This window comes from Tenrec ecaudatus, chromosome 1 (genome assembly GCF_050624435.1).
Source record: "Tenrec ecaudatus isolate mTenEca1 chromosome 1, mTenEca1.hap1, whole genome shotgun sequence".
Taxonomy (NCBI): domain Eukaryota; kingdom Metazoa; phylum Chordata; class Mammalia; order Afrosoricida; family Tenrecidae; genus Tenrec; species Tenrec ecaudatus.
The window spans coordinates 179,973,810-179,996,801 of record NC_134530.1 but is presented as its reverse complement, the minus strand read 5'-3'; the positions used below and the strand labels follow the sequence as shown (position 1 = coordinate 179,996,801).

General features: G+C 44.1%; 1 protein-coding gene across 1 annotated transcript in view; it reads left to right on the top strand.

Moving 5' to 3' along the window:
* Nucleotides 1-17,191: 17,191 nt before the first annotated feature.
* The window catches only part of ADCY10 (adenylate cyclase 10), a 108,360-nt gene continuing 102,559 nt past the window's right edge, over nt 17,192-22,992 (top strand). The window contains exons 1-4 of the mRNA XM_075540467.1: nt 17,192-17,339; nt 17,989-18,093; nt 21,701-21,739; nt 21,934-22,077. Of these exons, the coding sequence (XP_075396582.1) occupies nt 17,192-17,339; nt 17,989-18,093; nt 21,701-21,739; nt 21,934-22,077 (436 nt within the window). The remainder of the gene's footprint in view (nt 17,340-17,988; nt 18,094-21,700; nt 21,740-21,933; nt 22,078-22,992) is intronic.

Here is a 22,992-nt window from a genome sequence, read left to right as displayed (position 1 = left end):
GTTATTCTCTTAACATATGACTTGAAGAACATAGCAATGGATGTTAGCATTCATTCAGCATTTGCTCCTTACAAATGAGACTTCTTCATACATGCCTCCACTCACCTTCTGCTCTGTTCAGTCAGCCAAAGTGTGTGCAAAGGAGTGCACATAGTTGAAAGGGGGGCAGTAGAAAGGTCGCATGCCTTGTTTTCAGCCAGGGGAGGGAGGGCAAGGCAAACTGTACTCAGGAATTGATAACATGTAGCAGAATGTTCCCTAAAATTACACTGTTGTTTATTTTCCCTGGTCACTTATATAGACATTTATGGCTTTGGGCTACTTAAGAAAGTACCTAGCAGAATGCAAGGAAGCTTTTTGTAATTGTCAGAGCCAAGTGAGGTGAGACTGGACATAGATTACACCATCTTAGAAATAATCTCTTGGTTTGGGCTCCAATTTGGAGTGTACTAAGCATTCTAATTTTGGTAGTCAGATGAGTCAGCAAAGCATGTTCTAAATTTGAAGAAACACATTTTAAAAATAACTGTTCTGGAACTAATGGAAATTTGACAGTTGGCGACTTAAAAATGTGTACATTCCCATTTATCCCTTCACCGTGGTCCATCTGTGGGAAAGGAAGGATTAGAGAATTTAAGGTAGGCAAAAGTGAAGAAGTCCTGTCAAGTGAAATTACTATTCGTTTCTTTCTGTGAAGCGTATGTTAAAATTGTTTCTTGTTTATTGGGGGTGGCGGGGGGCAGTGAGTGCACACACCTGAGCACTGTGCTGCTTCCTGGCTTAAGCATTTAGGGAAAACACGGACACAAAAGTGTACTGCGAACACCAAAGTTTATGAAAGTGTAATTGCAGAATTAGTGCTCCACGTCCTTTTCATTTTAATCGTCTCCTACTTTCCTGCATGGGAAGCCGTTGACACGTCAGTGGTAGAATCCTCACGCCTTGAGACCCGAGTTTGGGTTCTTAAACAGTACACCTCATTTTCAGCTACCACCTACCTACCTGTCGTGGGAGGCTCAAGTGTTGCTATGATGCTGAGCAGGTTAGGTGTTGGCTGCGCCCCAGATTAAGGAAGTCTAAGAAGAAAGGTCTACTGATCTTGTTCCAAAAATCAGCCAATGGAAACTGGATCACAGTGATCTGATCAAGTGATCACAGGCGCAGTGCAGGACTGAGCAGTGTTTTCGTTCTGTTGTGCATGGGTTTGCCAACTCAGTGGTGGCTGTCAATGTTCCCTGCGGGGTTTCTCCTAAGCCTCAATTGCAGACAAGTAACTGCAGCGTCTCAGTGCAATGGTGGGCAGTCTTCAGCCTGGTTCTCAGCAGCTTCGTTGATAAGCTACTTTATCATGCTGTGTTCAATCTATTCATTTTTGTATCTTTAAAAGTATAAATGGCTTGACTGGGTAGCCAGTCAAAACTTGGCATGATCACTTGACAGACTAAGAGTTCTTACTATCAAGAGAGCTACCAAACACCATACAAAATAGCACATGGAACAAATCACTTGATAACTCGAGCTGAGTTGAATGCCATGGAAATTTTTCTGAACTCAATACCACCTTTAGGCAACTTTTCTCAATGCCAAATACAAGTAGGCTGCCTTTCAACCCCGGTCTGCCACCACATGTGAGCTGTGTGTGACCTTGGGCAAGTTAACCTCTAGTGCTAAACTTTAGTATTCTCGTGAGTCAGTTACGAAATCAAACCCATTGCTGTCAAGCCGAGTCCAGCTGATTGCCACTCGAATAGGACAGAGCAGAACTGCCCCCATCCAAGACTCATCTTGGCAAAAAGCAGACTGTCACATCTCTGATGGCACTTAGCGATGGCTTTAAACCACTGACCATTTGGTCAGCAACTAAGCTCTTCAACCCTGTACCGCCAGGCTCCTTAAAGAGGAAAGTGGGGGTAATAGCATTTCGTAGGGCTTTTGTAACAATTGAGGTAATGTTTAACAGTGGTCTAGAGCGAGCATTAACTAAATGTGGAAAGTTTGAGAGTATGGAAAACTTAATGATAAGCCCCGGAAGTTTTTTCTTTAATAAAGGCGCTCTTAATGTAACTGCAGCGAAGTATTTTAACCTATTAGTACACCTTCAGAGGTCATAACTATTAGAACTCGAAGCTTTTACAAACTAAAGCAGAAAACAGAATTGGTGGGGTCAAGAATGCTCTGGGGAATATTTCATTTTTAAAATATTTGTCATTCATATCAAATCCCTATCCAGGATATGCAAATACTGTATCTCTGTATTAAGCAGATTAGCCTTTTGAGTTGTTAAAATAATGAAAAGTTAACCTTGAACAAGGATTAACCTCGAAGCCCAGGTACCTCTCTAAAGCAAACCAGTCTCTGCAAGAGCTGGACTCTAATGGAACAAACAGCGCTGGTGCTTATTAACCCTGGCTTTCTCCGCAAGGGCGGTGTGTAATTGTCTAAGGTGTCATTCTAATTAAGACTCGCTTCTACAAAGGATGCTAGAAAATTCACTCAACATTTAATAACTCAGTGAAATTCTTTTTCTTCCCTTGACAACTGTGTTTTATAACATTTTGAAATATATAGTAAATAAAGAGCTGGACTGATTGCATGCCTTTTCGGTTATTTTTGAATCCCAATTTTCAGTGTATGCCACTAAATAATTATTGTAGTTTTGGTAAACATGAAACTAGCTAGGAATTCAGACGTGAGTTTAGCCATTAAGAAATATGCTACTCTAGTAAAATGTACTTTGCCAATGTCAACATTGGATTAAAGAAACTCAAATCCAAGGTCACATGGGAACTCAACCTCCCTTTAGGATAAATTTGGTTAGAAGTATACAGTTGACTAGTCACAATGACAGGTAGATAATTCTTCAAACAAAATTTACCTCACAAAAATCTCAAGTTATTACATTGAACCTATTATAACATAACCTTCATAGCACTGAAGTACTGACTTTTGATTAAAGGTGGATGCTTGCTTGATAATCACCTACCAATACTGCCTAATTTCAACATCCTCCACATGGTCGGGAAGAGACTTGTGAAAACTACCTTGGGGTCAGATCAGCCTCCCTGACCCTTGCCACACACACGTTGGGGCATTAGAACCTGAAACTCCACTGGCCTTGGAGCAAATTGCTGCTGAGACTGGTGGGGGAGGGGAGGGGAGTGCCATCCAATCAGAAGCACAGCCAGTGGACGTGAAACAATGAGCTTCTGAAGAGGGCGTGGCCAGGAAAACTGCTACTAGACAAAACTGTCATTTTATGGGTCCGCTGTAGACAGACCTGGCACTTCTGCTGTCTTCAGACTAATGTTACCCAGGCCCCTCTCCTGTTCCCGACACTTCTGAAAGGTCTCGTCCTGAATCAAGGCCCTGACTCTTCCTCAGTCTTGGAGGAAGAGGAAGGATGTGGAAGTAAGAGTCTCAGCAGGAAGAATGGTTGCAGAGGGAAAGAAGAAAGCAACCTTCTGGGCAGAAAGCAGGTACTGGAGCCGAGAGGGACTTGGGTTAAGAGTCAAGGTCCAACCTGGCCTTACAGGTCTGCCCCTCTTTGAAGTCTGAAGGTTTCAATGTTTCCTCCTGTGTGTGCTGCGTGCTCTATGTGTCTAGCTTACCTTCCATATTTACCTGTTGTCTGGGACTTCTAACAGGATGTCTGTCTTTTATCAGTCACCAAATGGGAAGGGGCACTTGGAAAGAGGCTTAAAGAATGTAGAACATGGTCTCTAAACACAGGGAGCTTATCTTTTGGAAACAGATGCAAAGATAGACTTAATTAGAAACCACTACATAAATTTATAAACACTAAATGACATTGTGATAACTCAGAAGAAAAGTTGGCTGTACCCGGGCCTGATCAGACAAGTTCTTAGCAATAGATCACCTGATCTCCTTTGGACTCATGTGAAATCTGACTTCACATGATAGTGATGAAACATTGGCTATAAACAGAAGCCTATTGGAAAGAGACACTTTGAGCAGCAATCATGGATGCAACTGATCCTTAATTTGTCTTTTATTTTCATCAGGCCGATTCATTTTCAGTAAGCAGAATGTCATTTACTATACACACTTCCCATCCATTCAGTCTACTCATTCAAGAAGCTCCGCGTGTTTTATCTTTGGGGCTTCATTCATCTGCTTGCTCCTTCACTTTTTCAGGTGGTCTCATTCCTAAATGCTTCTGTGCTTCCTTGATGCCCACTTTGTTCGTGTTCTACTCTTGAGTTTGTGGGTTTGATCAGAACAAGCTAAAGTAAACCTAGGTTCTAGCCTGTGGGTTTACGCCATTGGGATGTGACTCGTAGAACTGGGAGGCACGTCGAGGAAAACGCCCCTCTGTAAAGGCTTGTACTATCTGTAGTATGAGTGTGTACGAGGAGGGTAGGTCTGCTGCAGAAAGACAGTGGTGATTGCTTAGCCTTTTGGTGAGACTATAATAAAAAGGATGTCATGGGCACCAGGAGGGAGAGCCACTGGGATTTGTAATGAGGCAAATACGAGTGGCCAAAAGTATTGTGGATGCCATCAGCAGGCACTGAAAGTGTGCTGAACTTAAATAGACCGGTTCTGCAGGTCAGGAGCGCTCCCAAAGTTTAATAACGGGCATATGAGCAGGAGCAGCATGGCGTAGTAGGGAAATGTGGGCATTGCAGCAGTGTGACCCAGAGCAAGGGGGTTGCTCTGAGCTTCAGTTGTTCCCATCTATGAAATGGGGATCAGGCCTGTGTCATTTGAAGCTTTTCTTTTTCATTACTTATTTTTAAGAACACGGTTTGTGGGGCTTTAGGTGAAAGTTGCACAGCAAATGAGGTGCCATGTAATACTTTGTATACAAATCGTTCCGTGACGTTGGTTACGTGGTGGACAATGTGTCCCTTATTCTCCTGATTTCCATTCTGTTTCTGTGACTCCAACCTCACTGGCCCTCCCCATTTCTCATCTTTGCTCTGGGGCACGTGCTGTCTATTTGAGGGAGCACCACTCTCATGGGGCCTTTGGCTTCTTTTATAAACCAGTGGATTATTTGGGTGAAAGGTGACCTCCAGGTGTGGTGTCAGTTCCAAGTTCAAAAAGTATCTTAGGGCGATGGTTTCAGGGGTTCATCTGGTCTCAATTGTATCAGTTCAGTAAGTCTGGCCTTTTTTTTTTTTTTTTAAGAAATTTGAGATTTGTTCTATATCTTTCTCCCATTCCATCTCCCACCCCCTTCTATTGGGGTCCTGGCCAAAATGTTCAGTAATGGTAGCAGGCACCCAAGTCTGGAGATGGCCGCTTCCCTCCCCTGGGTGTGGAGACAGCTGAGTTCCCGTGAGTGCTTTGGGGTACACCTGGATGGCCACCAGCACTTCAACACGAACCTTTTTGGCATGGGAGTCAGAAGAGGGGACAGTGAGGGCAGCAAGGGAGGCCCCTGCCAAACCTCTGTGGTCACACATCATTTCCAAGGCTGCGTGTAGGGCCGCGTGCGGCTGCCCTGCTCGCTGGGGAGTTTGTGGCTGGCTATTGTGGGATCTTCCTCCTTGGCCCCGTCGGGGGAGGGGCTGTTGGTATTTGTTTTTCTCTTTTCTTCTGAACACTAAACATTTTAAAACTTATTTTTGCTGTCCTCTCTTGGGGCGCTGGTGGCGTAGTGAAGTGGTTTCCCATTGGGCTGTTAAACGCAGGGCCGCAGTGTGAAACCACCGGTCGCTCTCCTCGGCAGGCCGAGGCTCTCTACTCCGTAAAGAGTCAGTCTCAGAACGGCACGGGGCAGTTCTACCCTGTCCTACAGGGCCGCTCGCTCTGCGTCAGACTTGACTCGATGGCGGCGAGTTTGATTTGTTTTCTTTCGTTCCTTGGGTGCTTCCTTGATGGCAAAAGCAAGTGATCATGGTGGTGAGAGAAAGGCAACTTAAAAAGGAAGCACGTACCATCTGAACTTCACAGCTAGCGGCTTTTATCTAGTCTTCCAAGACTTTTTTCCTTGCTTATGAAAAAAGACAAGTGTGGGACGGACGCAGGATTCTCGGGTGCATTTGTGCCCTAGTGTTGCTGTCCTTGCTGATAGCTTGGCCGTGAGTGGCTGTCGGGACATGTGGACATGTGGGTGAGGACTTGGGTGCCATTGTGTGGAGAACGAGCTCCTCTGCGGGCCACCGTGTCTTCCTCTGAGCGACAGGGCAGCAAGCAAGTCCCTTGCACACTCCTGGGGAGGTTTCCTGGCTTGTTTTGCACTTTGTTTACAGCCTGACTTTCTCATCAAGCCGGGTGTTCACCGAGGATAAGCCCTCATCCTGTCCTTTCTGCTGGCCCCTCTATCCATCGGACACTGGGGCACATGCAAGTGCTCACCACACGTCCGGACACCATCCCATCACCTTCAGCGATGGACCCAACCAGCGCTCAGGCAGGAGTTGTCCAGTCAGCCTGGTCGCCGTAGCTGGGCAGGCTTCCAATGGCATTCAGCATCACGGTGGACGCTGGCACGCTGATCCTACGACCTGGGCACCCTGCCTTTGGCTCTGGAGGCAGGCTCGGAGCCCCTCTTCTTCCCCTCTGGCTCTTCCCTTCAGTCACACGACTGTTGTGGAGGTTCCAGCATGCTGTTCTCCCAGGAGGTGCCACTTCCATTACACCCCCCCAGGCTTCGTCTGAACCTCTCCCTGCCCTGGAGGCTGTGTTGTGGGCAGGAGCGATGGAGGCCTCGAGCTGGCCCCCAGGGGCTATAGTTGAGAAAAAGTGGTGTTGGAGTGGATAGGGAGAAAGGCAAAGGAGGCAGGGTGTCTTCTGCAGGTTGGTCCGGGAGATTCGGGATTTCTCATTTGTTTTTTAGCTTTTCAACATTTTGAGAGGAGCTCTGGAGGTGGGTGTGATGATTCAGTCTCAGCTGCTAACTCAGCCTCCCTTGGTGGTCCATGTGGAGAGAAACAGGACTACTTGGAATTTAAATCAGGCAACCTACGTCAAACGCTTTATGTAAAGAGATCTGAGTAAATGATAATGTGTGCACAAAATAAATGCGTCCCATCCCTTTCTGACACTGTGAGGCTTTAGATCAGAAAAGGAAGTTCTGCAATGGGAATTTTCTTTTGTCTTTTCTATGGCCTTTATTGTGGGTGCTCAGTGGGAATTTTCTATTGTCTGTATTGTGGGTGCTCATATTTGACTTTCTGATCCACGAAGAAAAAGCTTTCCTAGTTCTCTTTCCACATTTGCCATCTTAGTCTCTAAGTTCATCTACTTTCCTTGCCTAGTAACCATACATTTAGGAAAATCTGTCCAAGTGGTCGCTTCACCTTCATAAAACAACGGAATCTTAGCAGTCACCCAAATTCATCTTTCTACCAAGGAAGAGAATCACCTCTGCAGGTAGATAGCTGTGCCTCTCTTAAGGAAGTTGAATGCTTCGTAAAACTGTCCAGCTTGACAGCTTGTTCTTACATTTAAAATTTAAATGTTTAAATTTGCCCCTCCCAGTGATTGCTTACCCATTGATCCTGGTTGATCCTTTGGGAGCAAAAAAGCATAAATAAAATTCACCCACTTTGCACACAGTCGAACGAAAGCAACACAGCTCATACTGTGCATAGAAGCAGGGTGTGGAACTGCCACAACCAGAGACGAGGACGGCTGTCATAAGATGCAAGGTTTGGGACATACTTATACTAGAAAATTATTTACATCTAACGGGTCATCCTGTATTTTTATTTGTTGAATCTGGCGATTCTGTCCAACACATGGTAGCTAAAGAGAACAAAGTGGAGCTAGACAGTGATGTGGACAATAGAACAGGACTGTACACCTACTCTGTGCGGCTCAGCCTCTGCGCAGCACAGCTGTAGAAAGCTCTTCAGAGTACCCCTGCCTTCAGAAGGCATGCTTATGTCTTCTGCAAGTGTTTGCTGAGAAATTGGCTCCCTCCACTAAGGGGGGTGTGGGCAAAGCCAACTTTCTAGCAGTTACCAAACCCAATGTCTACCTGGGAGAGAATATAGGGAGCCCTTTCCTTAATTGCTGGGCTGTTGTAAAGGGACCGGATTCTCCTACTTACCTTCTACCTTTCATACTGCACTCCATGTGTTTGAGGACAACTATTGTCACCCAAGTACCGTCATCTCCCTGTTGAACATTTCCCATTTCCTCCCATTCACTGTCAGAGAACTCACATACAGTGAGCAGAGCTAAATCCAGGACTCCATCTCAGAGGTGAACACGGCTTCTGTGCGCCGCATCTGAATGCCCGGTGAACGTGAAAAGCACTTCATCTCAGGAGTAACCCCAAGGAGACACATGCCACCACTCACCAAGACGCTAAAGTGGAAAAAGATAGATGATACCACGTATTGGAACACATGTAGAGCAAACGAAGGCTCGTGCCTTGCTTGTGGGAGTGTAAGTTGGTACAAAACGTCCACAGAATCTCCTGAGGCTCAGTCTGTGTCTGTCCTATGACCCAGCGACCCCTTGCCTATCAGTCTATCATACTGAGGTGGCTCGTTGCTGAGATGCTGGGAGTGTGCCACAGGCATTTCAAATACAAGCGGGTTGCTCATGGTGAACGCGTTTCAGCAGAGCGTACTGTCTAAGAACAGGCTAGGAGGAAGGAATAAAGCGGCCCACTTCTGCAGGGTTCACCACTGAAAACATGAATAGCAGAACTGTGTCAAACAGAGTGCTGGGACGTGAGCCCCTCCGGCTGGCTGACACTGACTATGACGGAGCAGAGCTGCCTTCTCGCAGTAGAATCAACCTTACTGATGTAACGGGAGCAAAGCTGGTGGCTCTTCATTTGCTAGTGGAGAAGTTACTGGACTTGAAGCACTTGCTGAGGAAGATCAAAGACTACACCCTTCAGGATGGATTACAACTCAGTGTAAAGAAACCAAAAATCCCCCTAACTAGATGAACAGATGACATCATGATAAATGAAGAAAAGATTGGAGTCAAGGATTTCATTTTAGTCAAATCCACAACCAATGCTTATGGAAGCAGCAGTCAAGAGCTACATACTACATTGCACTGGGCAAAGCTGCTGCACAGGACCTCAGAGATGACCCAAGCCATGGCCGTTTCAATCATCTCATGTGCTTATGGAAGGTGGCGACTTGATAAGGAGAACCTGACAGGTCAGTGCATGGCAGTGACGGTGCTAGTGGAGAACACTGAAAATTCCATGAACCGCCAGTGTGCAGCAAGCCAACCCTCTGGAGGAAATACTACCAGAATGCTCCTTAGAAACGAGGGTGGTGGGACTTCGTCTCACGGGCGCAGGGCAAGTTATTAAGAGAGCCAAAGGGGTTCATGACTGGTAAAGTAGAGGGTCAGAGAAAGAAAAACCTCAGTGAGATGAATTGACACAGTGGCCACAGCTCAGGGCTCAAACGGATAGTTGTGAGGATGGTGCTTGAGCAGTGTTTTGTTCAGTTGTACAAAGGGTTACTATGAATCCCGACAACTCAAGGGTGCCTAGCGACATGTCGCAACAATTCCACTCCTCAGGTGTGGCCCAGAGAAATGCCTACCTATCTTCACCAGAGACACATGCAAGTGTTCTTAGTATTATTCCTCATGGTCTAAGCTAGATGTCTCTAGCTTATATAGGTCACTAGTGGAATGGACAAGCACACCCAAGGTTAGCACGCTCCAGCATGAAATCTAATTACTGATAGGTACACACAAATCAACATGAATGAGTAACACAAAAGCAGCACTACACTCCTCAACCTGTGGGTCACGACCCCCTTAGGAGTCAAACGACCCTTTCACAAGGGCCACCCAACTCATAACAGAGGCAAAATGACAGTTATGAAGTAGCAACAAAAATAATTTTATGGTTGGGGGAAGTCACCACAACATGAGGAACTGTGTGAAAGGGTCACGGCATTAGCAAGGTTGAGAACCACTGCACAAAAGTTGAGGGGAAAAAAGCCAAGCACAAATATATGTCATATGATTCTGTTTAAGTACAGGCAGTCTCTAAGTGAAATTTGCACACAAGTTGGAGCAGATGCATACAGCTCTTATTTAACCTGACTTTTGTGCAAGGAAGGCGTGCTGGCAGCACAGTGAGTTAAGTATTAGGCAGCTAACTTCAAATGTCAGCAGTTCAATCCCACCAGCTGCTCCTCAGAAGAAAGATGAGACTGTCTAGTCCAATGAAGATTTTTAGTCTCAAACCCCAAAGAGCAGTTCCGCTCTGTCCTGTAGGGTCACTGAACCAGAATCCACTCAAAAGCAGTAGGTTTCGTGTAAAAAAAAAAAAAAGGCTCAACCCTTTTTCCATTCAGTAAAAGCTCCGTGTGCAGCAAGTGAAGGTGATTGGGATTAATCTGACCCCCTCCACACTCCCATCAAGTTGATGTCAACTCATAGTGACCCTGTAGGACAGGGTACAAATGCCCCTGTGAATTTCAGAGACTGTAACGGTTTATGGAAGGAGAAAGCCCCTCTTTCTCCCAAGGGTTGGCTCAATCATTTAAAAGTGAGAGAAATTTTACCTAATATTGAAGTGCGAATCCAAGCTGTCCCAAGTTGGAGGTTCACAAGTGGGTAGTGCCTGTCTATAGAAATGTGTTGAGGATACTCCATCTAAAGTACTGGAAACCAGGGCACAGGGTTCTCGGTGGTCAAAAGGGATAAGCCGTGGCTTGGACTTGGCTCAGTGGGGGCTTCTGGAGTGCCTGTCACATTTTTCCTGTTTGGATCTGAGTAGGGATTACATAGATTAACTTTTTAAAAACTCTATTGAACTAAACACTTGGGACTCTTCTGCTATATTTCAATAAAGGTTTTTAATATAGCATTTTCAGTCATTCTTTTCACATCATATGCGTATGCATTCTGTGAACATTGTAAGTGCAGCACTTTGAATCTTTTGAAAAAACAAACCATTATTGTTATTTCGGTGCACAACTCTTCTGGGGTCCTGATTCTGTCATTGGTTGCATTCACTCTTCCTCCACTTGCACCTTTCTCAAAGTCCTCGAGCATGCCATGGAGTCGCCCTCAGAGTTGGTACTGGAGCACTAATCAATAGCCATTAGATCTGCTTGCGCAACCTGGTAGCTACAGGATCGCCATTCATAGGATTATTTTATCTTGCCACAAAGATTTAGAAATGCTCCTTGTTCAAGTCCCGTCTACTTTATTTATTTCTATCATTTGCTGGATTTAAAAGTTTCATGACTCCACACAAAGGGGAAATAAGGTTAATGTGCTCTGCAGATCTAAATCCATTTTGGTTCCTTTGAGTCACCATATATGCCCATTTACCATGGATAATAGCCACCAGAATGCTCACAATAAATCCAGTTCTCCCTTTCTGAACACATGGTGTGATGGTCCTTACTTACTTGAAATGAGATGTGTCCATGTAACTGTAGCCAATGTCATATGAGTACAAGGGACATTACTTGCGGGAGGAAACCTTACAGATGGGTCTCTGTCTCATTAAACTAAACTAAATTCACTGCCATCAAGTCAATGACTCTTTGAGACGGGGTAGAACTGCTCCCATGGATTTCCAGACTGTAAGCTGATGGTTTTGAACTGTTGACCTTGGGGACCGCAGCCCAAAGTGTAGCCAGGACACCCCCAGAGCTCCCTGCCTCATTGCACTGCTCTGCTCTCACTTCCATGCCAACCAGTAACATCTCAGCCTGGATCCCAAAATAAAAGCAACTTTACAGAGAGGTCCCAGCCAAGCAACAATGGATGTGAAACTCCAACCAGAGATGAATAAGAAATAGACCCTTGTTATTAAAGCGGCTCATATTTTGCAGTTAACCATTAATGTAGCATTGCCTCTCTGGACAAACACGTCAAGGTTGCCAGTCTGCGTTTTCTGGGATCCACACGAAGCCTCATCTTTTGAAATTTGGAAGAGATTGTGCCCATATCTGGTTTCCCAGTTTCTCTCTTTTCCGCGCAGTATTTTGAGATGTCTGACTTCATCTGTCAGGGTTTGTGCTCTTTTGTGTTAGTACTTGTCCATATAAATTATCTGAATCTAACTACCTGAGTTGATTTAACGTGACTGAAGTGCATTATCATTACTTCCTTATCGCGGACTTCAATTCTTTCTTAGCAATACTGGTTAAATTTTTCAGTTCTTACAGGTGGGGGAGGCAGAAACAAAAGAACACTGTGCCATATTTAAGTTTTATTCTCATTACTCCTTTACTTTGAATAATGATTTAAAATCCTTTTAGGTCTTTTAAATTTTATTTGATCATTTTATTGGGAGCACTTCCAGGTATCATAACATCCCATAGTGCAGTCACATCAAGCAGAATTGCACACTTGTTACCACAATTAGTTTCAAGACCTTCCCCTTCTTCTTAACCTCCTTGATATCCACTCCCTTTTATCCCATCACTCATCCTCTCCCCGCCCCTGAACCCTTATTATTGTGAGTATATGTATTTTTCTTTTTGACATATCTTACACTACCTAATTATCCATTCACCTACAATTCTGTTATTTACTCCTCTTGAGTGGGATTATACAGTCATCATTGCTATCAGCTCCCCCTTCCTCTTCTCTTCCTGTACCCCCAGGAAACCATTACTCCTGTGACTTTTTCTGGGTTGTTACCTATGTTGGCTTTCGTGTATCAAATTATCTTTTTTTTTTTTGCAAATGACCACGCGCAAATCTAACAAGGTTAATGAAGTAGGACTGAAATCATAATAGTGGGGGGAGGAAATTTTAAAGAACTGGAGGATAGTTATATGTTTCATCAGTGCTATAGCACACCCTGGATATATAATCCCTTCCTTTTGTCCCTTCTGTGAGGGGCTGTCCAGTTATCTTGCAGGTGGGTTTTTCATCTCCACTACATCCACTCTCCTTCACATCGATTCGGTTGCTTGCTTTTACCTGACACCTTATGGTCACGCAGGGTGATGTGCTTCTTCTATGTGGGCTTTCTGGCTTCTCCCTGCTAGATGGCCTTTAAGACCCCAGACACTGTATCTTTTAGTAGCCGGGCACCAGCTTTCTTCACCACATTTGCTTGTGCACCCATTCTATCTTCAGCGATTGTGTTGGGAGGATGGGTATCTTCTAGGTCTTCTTAACTTTATTGTTTTCCTAAATCTCAGCTCATTCTGGGTATCCTATTTCCTTTTTTCTTTTTAAAAGCTCATATTGTAATTGTTAAACTCACTACCTGAAATAATGTGCTTGATTTACTGGTTTATTATCTATTGACTATTCTGGTACCTATTGTGGTTTTTTTTATGTAGTTTGTAATGCTACTCTTTGAAAAACATCAAAACAAAACATAGTCAAACACTTCCGTTTTGTTTGCTTTTTAACATTTAAGTTTACCAGAGCTTTTCCTTTTAAAAGTTACCAGATACCTAACATTGATAACTCAAGTTTAGAAGTTCCTATACTTTTAAATTTGTTAAATATACCATTTCCCTCTGCCTTCTTTTAAAATACTTTCCTTAAGTATAAGATATATGTGACTGTTTCCCACTTATTCCTCCCAATTCTCTTAGGAATGTATTCCAATATGACCTATATCTGGTTAAAATTACTAACTAGTTCCTCTTTACTGGCCTGAATTAAACACAAAAAAGTAACAGTTCCTTTTTTAAAATTCCATATATATATATATATATATATATATATATATATATATATATATATATATATATTTGTATCACCTATTCCAGGAACTTGGAATTTTCTGATAAAGCTCAGTTGAGGACACTCCATTTATGCATGCTTTTTACATTAGACTTGAGTATTTAATCGGCCCCAGTAGTTCAAGGAAGGTCTGAAAGCCGAATTTTCTCAGAACTGACTGGACAAGAACTTAAAATTTCAACAATTCCTTCCACTTACAGCTCCTAGGGCCTTTCTACTTTTCCAGCTCACAAGTGCAAGATCTTTCTCTCTCTGTGTGTCCCTATCTCTCTCTCTCTCTCCCTTCCTCCCTCCCTCTCTCCCTACTCCCTCCTCTGCCTTCTCTCTCCTTCCACCCTCCACTCCACACAGACTCATCTTTTAACCCGTCAACTTCTATTTTACATTATCTACTGTCTCTATATGAGGATACATCAAAATTATTGCTCCAAAAACATAGAAGTCTTTATTAAATATCTAGATGTGAGGCTATCGTTTCCCTACATGTCCTTCCTCTACATCTACCTACTTCTGAAGTGGTGTTTCCACTTCTAACCTGTCACTGAAGAATAGTGCACTCCCGCTTTTCAATCTATACCACATCAAAATGGCAGTCTATAAATGGGTGCATAAGTAAATGTGGTGATGAAAGCTGATGGTGCCTGGCTATCAAAAGATATAGCATCTGAAGAAAGCTGATGGTGCCCAGCTATCAAAAAGATATAGCGTCTGGAGTCTTAAAGGCTTGAAAGTAAATAAGCGGCCATCTAGCTCAGAAGCTTTAAAGCCCACATGGAAGAAGCACACCAGCCTGTGCGATCACAGGTGTTGAAAGGATCAGGTATCAGGCATCATCAGAACAAAAAATCATATCACAGTGAATGAGGGGGGCGAAGTGCAGAATGGAGACCCAAAGCCCATTTGTTGGCCACTGGACATCCCCTTACAGTAGGGTCTCGGAAAGGAGACGAGCCAGTCAGGGTGCTGTGTAGCAACGATGAAACATAGAACTTTCCTCTAGTTCCTAAATGCTTCCTCCTCCCCCACTATCATGATCCCAATTCTACCTTACAAATCTGGCTAGACCAGAGGATGTGCACTGGTACAGGTAGCAACTGGAAACACAGGGAATCCAGGACGGATGATCCCTTCAGAACGAGTGGTGTGAGTGGCAATACTGGGAGGGTGGAAAGAGGGTGGGGTACAAAGGGAGAACCGATTTCAAGGATCTACATATGACCTCCTCCCTGGGGAACAGACAACAGAAAGGTGGGTGAAGGGAGACGTTGGACAGTGCAAGATATGACAAAATAATAATTTATAAATTATCAAGGGTTCATGAGGTAGGGGATAGGGAGGGAGGGGAAAAATGAGGAGCTGATGCCAGGGGCTTAGGTGGAGAGCAAATGCTTTGAGAGTGATGGGGCAATGAATGTACACATGTGCTTTACACAATTGATGTATGTATGGGTTGTGATAAGAGTTGTATGAGCCTAATGAAATGATTTTAAAAAAAGATATAGCATCTGGGGTCTTAAAGGCTTGTAGTTAAACAAGTGGCCATCTAGCAGGGAAGCAACAAAGCCCACATGAAAGAAGCACACCAGCCTGTGCGATCATGAAGTGTAGAAAAGAAGAGGTATCAGAAATTCAAAAACAAGCAACCAAATTGATGTGAACGGCCATGGATGTAGTGGAGACCCCAAAACCCACCTTTAAGAGAAGTGACGAGAAGGACCACCCAGAGGTGTGCGGTATAAAACCGAGGACCCAAATAACTCTCCTCTACTTCTTTATGTTTCCTCCCCTTACCCTTGTGGGCTTTGATGGTTTTACCTCATCGATCTTGTCAGATTTGCGTCTGTTCACTTGTATACTTAAGATCATTCGGTACATGTAAACCAAGATGGATAACCCTTCGGAGACAGTAATAGGAGTAATGGTTCCCTGGGGGTATGGGGCAAGAGGAAGCCGAGCATTGATGATTGTATAACCCCACTCGATAGGACTGAACAACAGAATTGTATGTGGACGGATATACTGGATCGTGTAAAATATGGCCCAAAACACCTATCATAAGAAAACAAAGGGTTCCTGGGGGGTAGAGGGAGGGAGGCAGGGGATAAAGGGGAGCTGACATGATGGAGTTCAAAAAGAAAGAAAGTGTTTTGAAACTGATTGTGGTAGCAATTGTACAATATTGCTTGGTGTGACTGAGCTATGGGATGGTCCGATGTCTATAAGAATTCCAAATAAATGATTACTTTTTTTAAAGTGTCAGTCTTGGCATCCTCAACGTATGTACCTTCGAATGCTCTTTGAGTTTAGGGAACAGAGAGAAGTGTGAAGAGGCAAGGTCAGGGCTGTGGAATGGGTGGGTTAAGGTTTTCCCGGGAAATTCTCCTAGGGCAGCCCTTGTTACCCACAAAGAATGAGCAGGTGCATTGTCTTAAGAGGTTTCCCTGCACAACTTTCCTGGCTTTGTTTCTCATTAATACAGTTTTCAATTAAAAAACACTTCATAATAAGCCCTCATGATGGTCCTATGTTCTTTGGGGAAATTTATTAGGTTTATTCCTTGGCAATCACCATAACCACATTTTATTTTTTGGTCTCTGGTTTCTGAGATGCCGTCTTCTCTGCCCAGCATTTCATTGGCCCAGCAGATACCCTCAGGAGTCAGTTTTGATTGGACTTTATTTTGAAAAACGCCTAGGTGATGTAGTGGGTTATACATTGAGCTTCTAACTGCAAGGTCAGCAGTTTGAAACCACCAGCCACTCTGCAGGAGAAAGATGAGAATTTCTACTCCTGTAAAGAGTTACTGTTTTGGAAACCCACAGGGGCAGTTCTACCCTGTCCTATAACGTCACTGTGAGTTGGAATCGACTCACTGGCAGTGAGGTTTTTGTTGTTGTTTTTTGAGAAGGGGCCTAAGATATATTCCTGAAAGAACATGTCTGCAGTCATTCACTGATCTCAGAGACGTGTTTGAATACATTTTATTTGGAATAAACTGTTTCAGTGCACTAGACCAACTCTACAAGTAACAGTGTTGTAATTTTTATTTACCATCATATTACTCTTACACACCCTTGCATATATGTATATACACATATGTATATTCTCACACATAAAGGTTAAATCTACATTTTAAAAAATTCCAGGGAGGAACAATGAGAGACCAAAAATGAGGAAGATTAGAAATGAAACAAGGGCAGGAGGAAAATGAACCCCGTGCTGGTGAGCAGGGCAAACTAGACCCACGGCCAGCAGGACTTGCACCTTAAGGCCTTCCACCTTCAGGACAATGGGTGAGGCTGTTTCCAGATCCCCTTTCGCCCTGTCTTCTCTGCCGGTGCTCATTTAGGTTAGCAGGTGTGCAAGACTGGAGGCTCATTTCATGAGGGTTTTTCCTTTTGAAGTGTGAACAACTCCGGCAGCTTTAGAGCAAAGCAAAGGGAGAGAAAGAAATGGGGCAATGAGAGAAAGAATGCACCCAGAGAATGACTTCACTCTGAGCTCTTCTTCCCAGAAGGTCTCTTTGGGGACGACTTGCTGAACATTTGCTGTGGACATGAGTCGCCAAGCAGAAGACTCCCAGGACCGGCCCATCATCAAAATCGCAGCTCACTTACCAGACCTCATTGTCTACGGAGATTTCTCTCCAGAGCGACCCACTGTGAAATATTTCGATGGAGTCTTGATGTTTGTTGACATTTCAGGCAAGCACAGAAGGAATGTTTCCTGTGGGCCCTGTGGGTGGCCAAATGGTCAGGTGCTCAGCTACCAGCTGCAAGGCCGGCAGCTGGAATCCGTCCAGATGCGCCGCAGAGGAAGGGCCAGCCATCTGCTGCTCCCCCAGATCAGACCCCGAGAACCCGACGGGAGCACAGCTCTGCCCTGACCCACACTCTAAGGCCACTGGTCGTTGTTGCTCATGTAGGTGAGCAGCAGGCTCACATCAGTGTTCAGCTACAGAGCTTCCGTGCAGAATGGGGGTGGCGTTTTTGAGTTTCTGGGCTATTATGGCAAATACTCTCTGCTGGGGGAAAAATGAGTGAGGGATGCCCTATGTATGACCTTTTCCTTACTTATGTATCTCCAGTCAAGGGCAAACCTTCAGAGGCTCCAGGCCTACGCCTGGACCTTCAGGCCCAAGGGTGAAACAGGCCTTTTACCAAATCCGTATACAGGAAGCATAGGTAGAGGAAGCTACATTTGGGCACTGGGTCAGGCACCTAAGTCATCATGAAGAAAATCTGCCGCTTCTTAGGAGGTGAGGCCCCCTGCTTGCTCGCCGGCATGTTCCTCTTCTCCTGCCTCTGTTGGGCTCCCCCAGCAGCATGGGACCGAGCTGTGCATCTATTGCAGGTTTTACTGCAATGACTGAGAAGTTCAGCAGAGCGATGTACATGGACCGAGGGGCCGAGCAGTTGGTGGAGATCCTGAACCACTACATAAGCGCGATAGTGGAAAGTAAGTGTGTGCGTAGGTCCCCGGCTTCGGACTCTTCCCGTCAGCTTTTCCTGTGTTAGCTGATTATAACCCGATTGAGTGCAATTGCTTCCTCATGAAATCAATCTCTTTTAAAACATGATATAATAGATATCAAACAATATAGTCAAGCCTCACTAATGCAGGCTACTTGAGGGAAAAGATGTTTTGCATTAATGAAGTCTAAATTACAGACTACTTTGACAACAACTGTAGTAATAGCTCTTTTAGTTACAGTTAATAACTCAAAATGTTAGAATCAATATTATTCAAATGTCATCACTGATATTTCTGTATGAAAAGATAGGAGCAGTATATAATTAAGGTATCAGCAATTTGCCCCAAAGGGCAGCTTCAGAAGTACTTACACCAAAAACAAAACAAAAAAACCCCAAACTCACTGCCACTGAGCCAATTCCAACTCATAGCAGCCCCATAAGGCAGTGCAGAACTGCCCTGGGGGGTTCTGTAACTGTTTATGTGAGCAGAGGGACCTGTCTGTCTCCTGCAGGGGACTGGTGGTTTTGAACTGCTGACCTGGCAGTTAGCAGCCCAATTCATAACCACTATGCCACCAGGGCACCTACTGAAGCATTTAAAATTAACTGAAAAGTTGAATCTCCTTTTCAATCTTTGCCTTCTTACCTTATTTGCATTATTAATTTGAACTTGTATTCATTAAGAAAATTATATACTCTATTAAAGTAAACTCTTGGTGTAATCTTGCATCAACCTCAAGTTCCCTAGTAAATCTTGGATGGTGCAAACAGCACATTCAACTGTTAACCAAAAGATTAGAGAGTCTAGTTCACCCAAAAGCACCATGGATGAGACGCCTGGTGATCTATTTCCCAAAGAAATCAGCCAGTGAAACGTCTATGGTGTACAGCTCTACCCTGACACACATGGTATTACAGGAGTTGGAAATGACTCAAGAAAAGATGCCTATTGTTTTTTGTGGATTTTTTTCTTTGTAATTTGAGTTTCCTCGAACAGATCCTGACTCATCTGTCAGTTTGTCATAATGTGGTGATTTGCATGATGCTGTGAGACTGGAAGCTATCCCATAATATTTCAAGCACCAGCAGGGTCACCCAGGTGAACCGATTTCAGTGGGATTTTCAGACAAAGACTAGAAGGAGAAAGAACAGGTGGTCCACTTCTGTAGGATTGGCCACTGAAAACCATGTGAATGTAGCAGCAAGACATTGTCTGACACAAAGCCCAAAGATGAGCCCCTCAGATTTGAAGGGACTCAAAATGTGCCTTAGGGGAAAGCTATCTTCTTAAAGTAGAGTGGACCTTAATGACATGGTTGAGACCTTCCTTTGCTAATGGGGCATGACTCAGAATGAGCAGGAAATATCCATTAATGGGAAGTGTACAATATATGAATGTGGGAAAATTGGAAGTCATCAGAAATGAAATTGAATGCATAAAGATTGGTATCTAAGACATTTGTGAACTGAAATCCACTAGTACTGGCCTTTTTGAATTCAATGATCACATGATTTACTCTGCAGAGAACAAGCTTAAGAGCAATGACATTGCATTTGACCTCAAAAAGAGAACATTTCAACATCTATCTTGAAGTACAGCATTGAATGGGATAGAATAATATGTCTATATGCCTATGGGGAACACCATTTGTTAAAACTATTATTAAAATTTACACACCAACAACTAAAAACAATTATTAAGAAGTTGGATAAATCTACCAGTGTATGCAGTCTGAAATCAATCAAACATGTAATCAGTATGCATTGGTAATTACTGGTGATTAGAAGAGTAGCCCTGGTGGTGTAGTGGTTACATACTTGGTTACTAACCGCAAGGTAAGCACTTCAAAACCACCAGCCTCTCAGTGGGAGAAAGACAAGGTTTTCTACTCCCATAAAGAGTTAGTGTCTCAGAGACACACAGGAGCAATTCTACCCTGTGCTTTAGGGTAGCTGTGAATTGGAATTGGAATTGACTCGATAGTCAGTGTAAATATAGCAAATGAAAAGCAGACATTGCTGATACAAATGGTGCTAGGGATCACAGGATAGAACTTTGCAAAATAAATTACCTCTTCATTGGAAATACTCTCTTCTTCAACAACATAAAGAGCAACTATCTGTATAGACCTTGCCAAATGGAATACAAAGAAATAAAATAAAGTACACCTGTGGGAAGAGGTGATGGAGCAGCTTGGAATCATCTGCTAAAATAAGGCCAAGGGGCAACTAGGCAAGTTCAGATTGGAGCTGAAGAAAGTTAAAACAAGTCAACAAAAGTGTATCCCGCTTAAACTTAGAGACCATCTCAAGAACAGGTGTGTGTGAGGGATGGAGCACACGAGTGACGGAGGCCAGGTGAGTTTGTCATCAAGAAGGTCATACACAAAGGAAGACAGGGATTAAGGAAAAGGCAGACTGAAGTGGATGTCAAAAGAGACTCTGACTCTTACTGAAGCAGAGAGAAGAAACGAGGAAGTGGGAAAGTTCAAAGGGCAACTTGAGAAGACAAATGCCCATAATGAAATGTGCAGAGAGCTGGAGTCAGGGAAAGGCGAGAACACGGTTAGCATACTTCAAACCGGAGTGACCGAGGGAAAGTCACAGCTCGAGTCACAGTCCTGATGGCCTCTGGCAAAATATGGACTGATGCAAGAAGCATCAGAAGAAAATGGAAGGAAGAGACAGAGTCGCTCTGCCACAACGAGCTGGTCGATATTCTACCGCCTCAAGAAGTAGCATATGATCGAGAACTGGTGGTCCTATAAAGGGCAGGTTAAGCTGCTCTGAAGGGGTTCGTGAAAAGAAGCTTTAGGAATTGACAGAATAGCGATTAAAATATTTCAAAAACCTGAGGCAGCACCGTGAGCAATCACTAGACTCTATCAAGAAATCGGGAAGATAGCTATCCAGTCAACTCACTGAAAGAGGTCCGTGTTTGTGTCCACTCGAAAGAAAAGGTGATCCCATGGAATGAGAAATTATGAAACGATATTATTAAGATCAGCATGCAAGCGAAAATTTTAATATCTGTTTTCTTTTCCATTGAAGTTATTCCCTGTTTCACTTGTTCTTGTTGTTAGTGTTTTTTGTTTGTTTGCATGTTTCCTGTCTATGGAATCCAGGCTGGGTAAATCCATAGAGACAGTAAGTGGATTAATTGCTTCTTGAGGGTGAGGCAGGGAAGGCTTGGGGAAACGGAGAGCTAGTTCCAGCGAGAACAAGAAAGAATAAGATGTCCTAAAGTTGATTGGGGCAGCGATTATGCAGCTCTTCTTCATATGACTGAACTGTTGCATTAAAGGCCAATATAACAGTTTTTTTAATCCCATTATTATGGGCGGGGATAGCCATCTCTGTGCCGCATCCGCAGCCCTATCTACCTTTTTCCTGCTTTTTTCCCATTCACAGAAATGAAGTATACATAAGCTGCTTCAACGCAGTTGAGTAGATGGGTTAAGCTGCTTGTCTGAGATGACATTATTCTCTGGTTTGCTGTTCTTTTGCCCCCGTTTTTATTCCACTGGTAAAGAATGACTTTTTTATTAGCTTTAAGATATTGATTTAAGTTATTTCCTTTTTCCCCTCAGAAGTGTTAATGTTTGGAGGAGACATCCTAAAATTTGCAGGTACGAGGGCTTACTGAGAAGGGAGGTGTGAGACATGAGGGCTACCATGCCTGAGCTCCGACAAAGGAGGCAACTGAGAAAGTCGGGGCCAGGAAGGGGCTGGAGAGTGTTTGTAAGTAAGCTTCTAGACAGAGTTTATGCAAACGGATCCCCAGGGCAATCAGAAGAGCCCCATGTGTTCGTATCTCTTAAAGGTGATGCTCTGCTCGCCCTGTGGAAGGTGGAACGCAAACAACTGAAAAACATCATCACGGTGGTAATTAAATGTAGCCTGGAGATCCATGGGTTGTTTGACACCCAGTTGTCCAAAGAAGGTCTAGATATCCGGGTCAAGATAGGTAAGCATATGTAACGGAACAGACATGTTAGCACCTGGGAGTCCTGCCTCCTGAGGGGGTTCGCTCTCCAAAGTTTAAAAAGGTGGATCACTGGCTCCACTATCATGCCTTACATTTGGAGTCAGACTGATCCGAATGTGAATTTTGGCTCTTTTTCGCTGACCGGTTAACTGGACGTAGCTTTCTTCCCCATTTCAATGAATACTGGGGTGGTGCAAACAAGACTAAGAGTCAAAGGGTGGGCAATTTGAACTCCCCAGAGATGGCTTGGAGGGCAGCGCTGATACTCTGCCTCTGAAAGGTCTTAGTCTTGAAAACTGTCTGGACCAGTCTATTGTGCCTGTACGTGATCATCACTAGTGGGATCCACTTGGCAGTAACAGCAACAGGTTCATACAAAGAATTAAGTTATAATAGTTGGCGCCCTGCCTGGCACGTGCTAATGCTCCCACAGAAGGTGTCCTAACTATGTTGTTAGTTGCCATCTAGCGGGTTCTAACTCATGGTGACCCTGTGATACCGGAACGACTGCCCAGTCCCATGTGCCACTCCCGTGGTCATCGCTATGCGTGAGCCCTTCGTCATGGCTATGTTCTTAGTGTAACGATGATGGCGATTGTCCTGCTGCTTGTCAACTATGTAGAGCATTCAGTGCAGTCGCAAAGTAACTTGTCATTACATAGATTCAGCAGCATTATGAGACTGATCATCCTCCACGTCATAAGGATGGTGTACCAAAAAAGAGGCTTAGTGGGCGAGCCTGCAGTACAGCTTCAACTTCATAAGTCCTTCTGTTCAGTTCCAAGGGCCACAGCATACATCTCCTATTGCTCTTCAGACAGACCACACACTCGATCGTGCTCACTTCTCCACGCTCCTGAGGGACAGACATGATGATAGCCATTTATCAGTGGG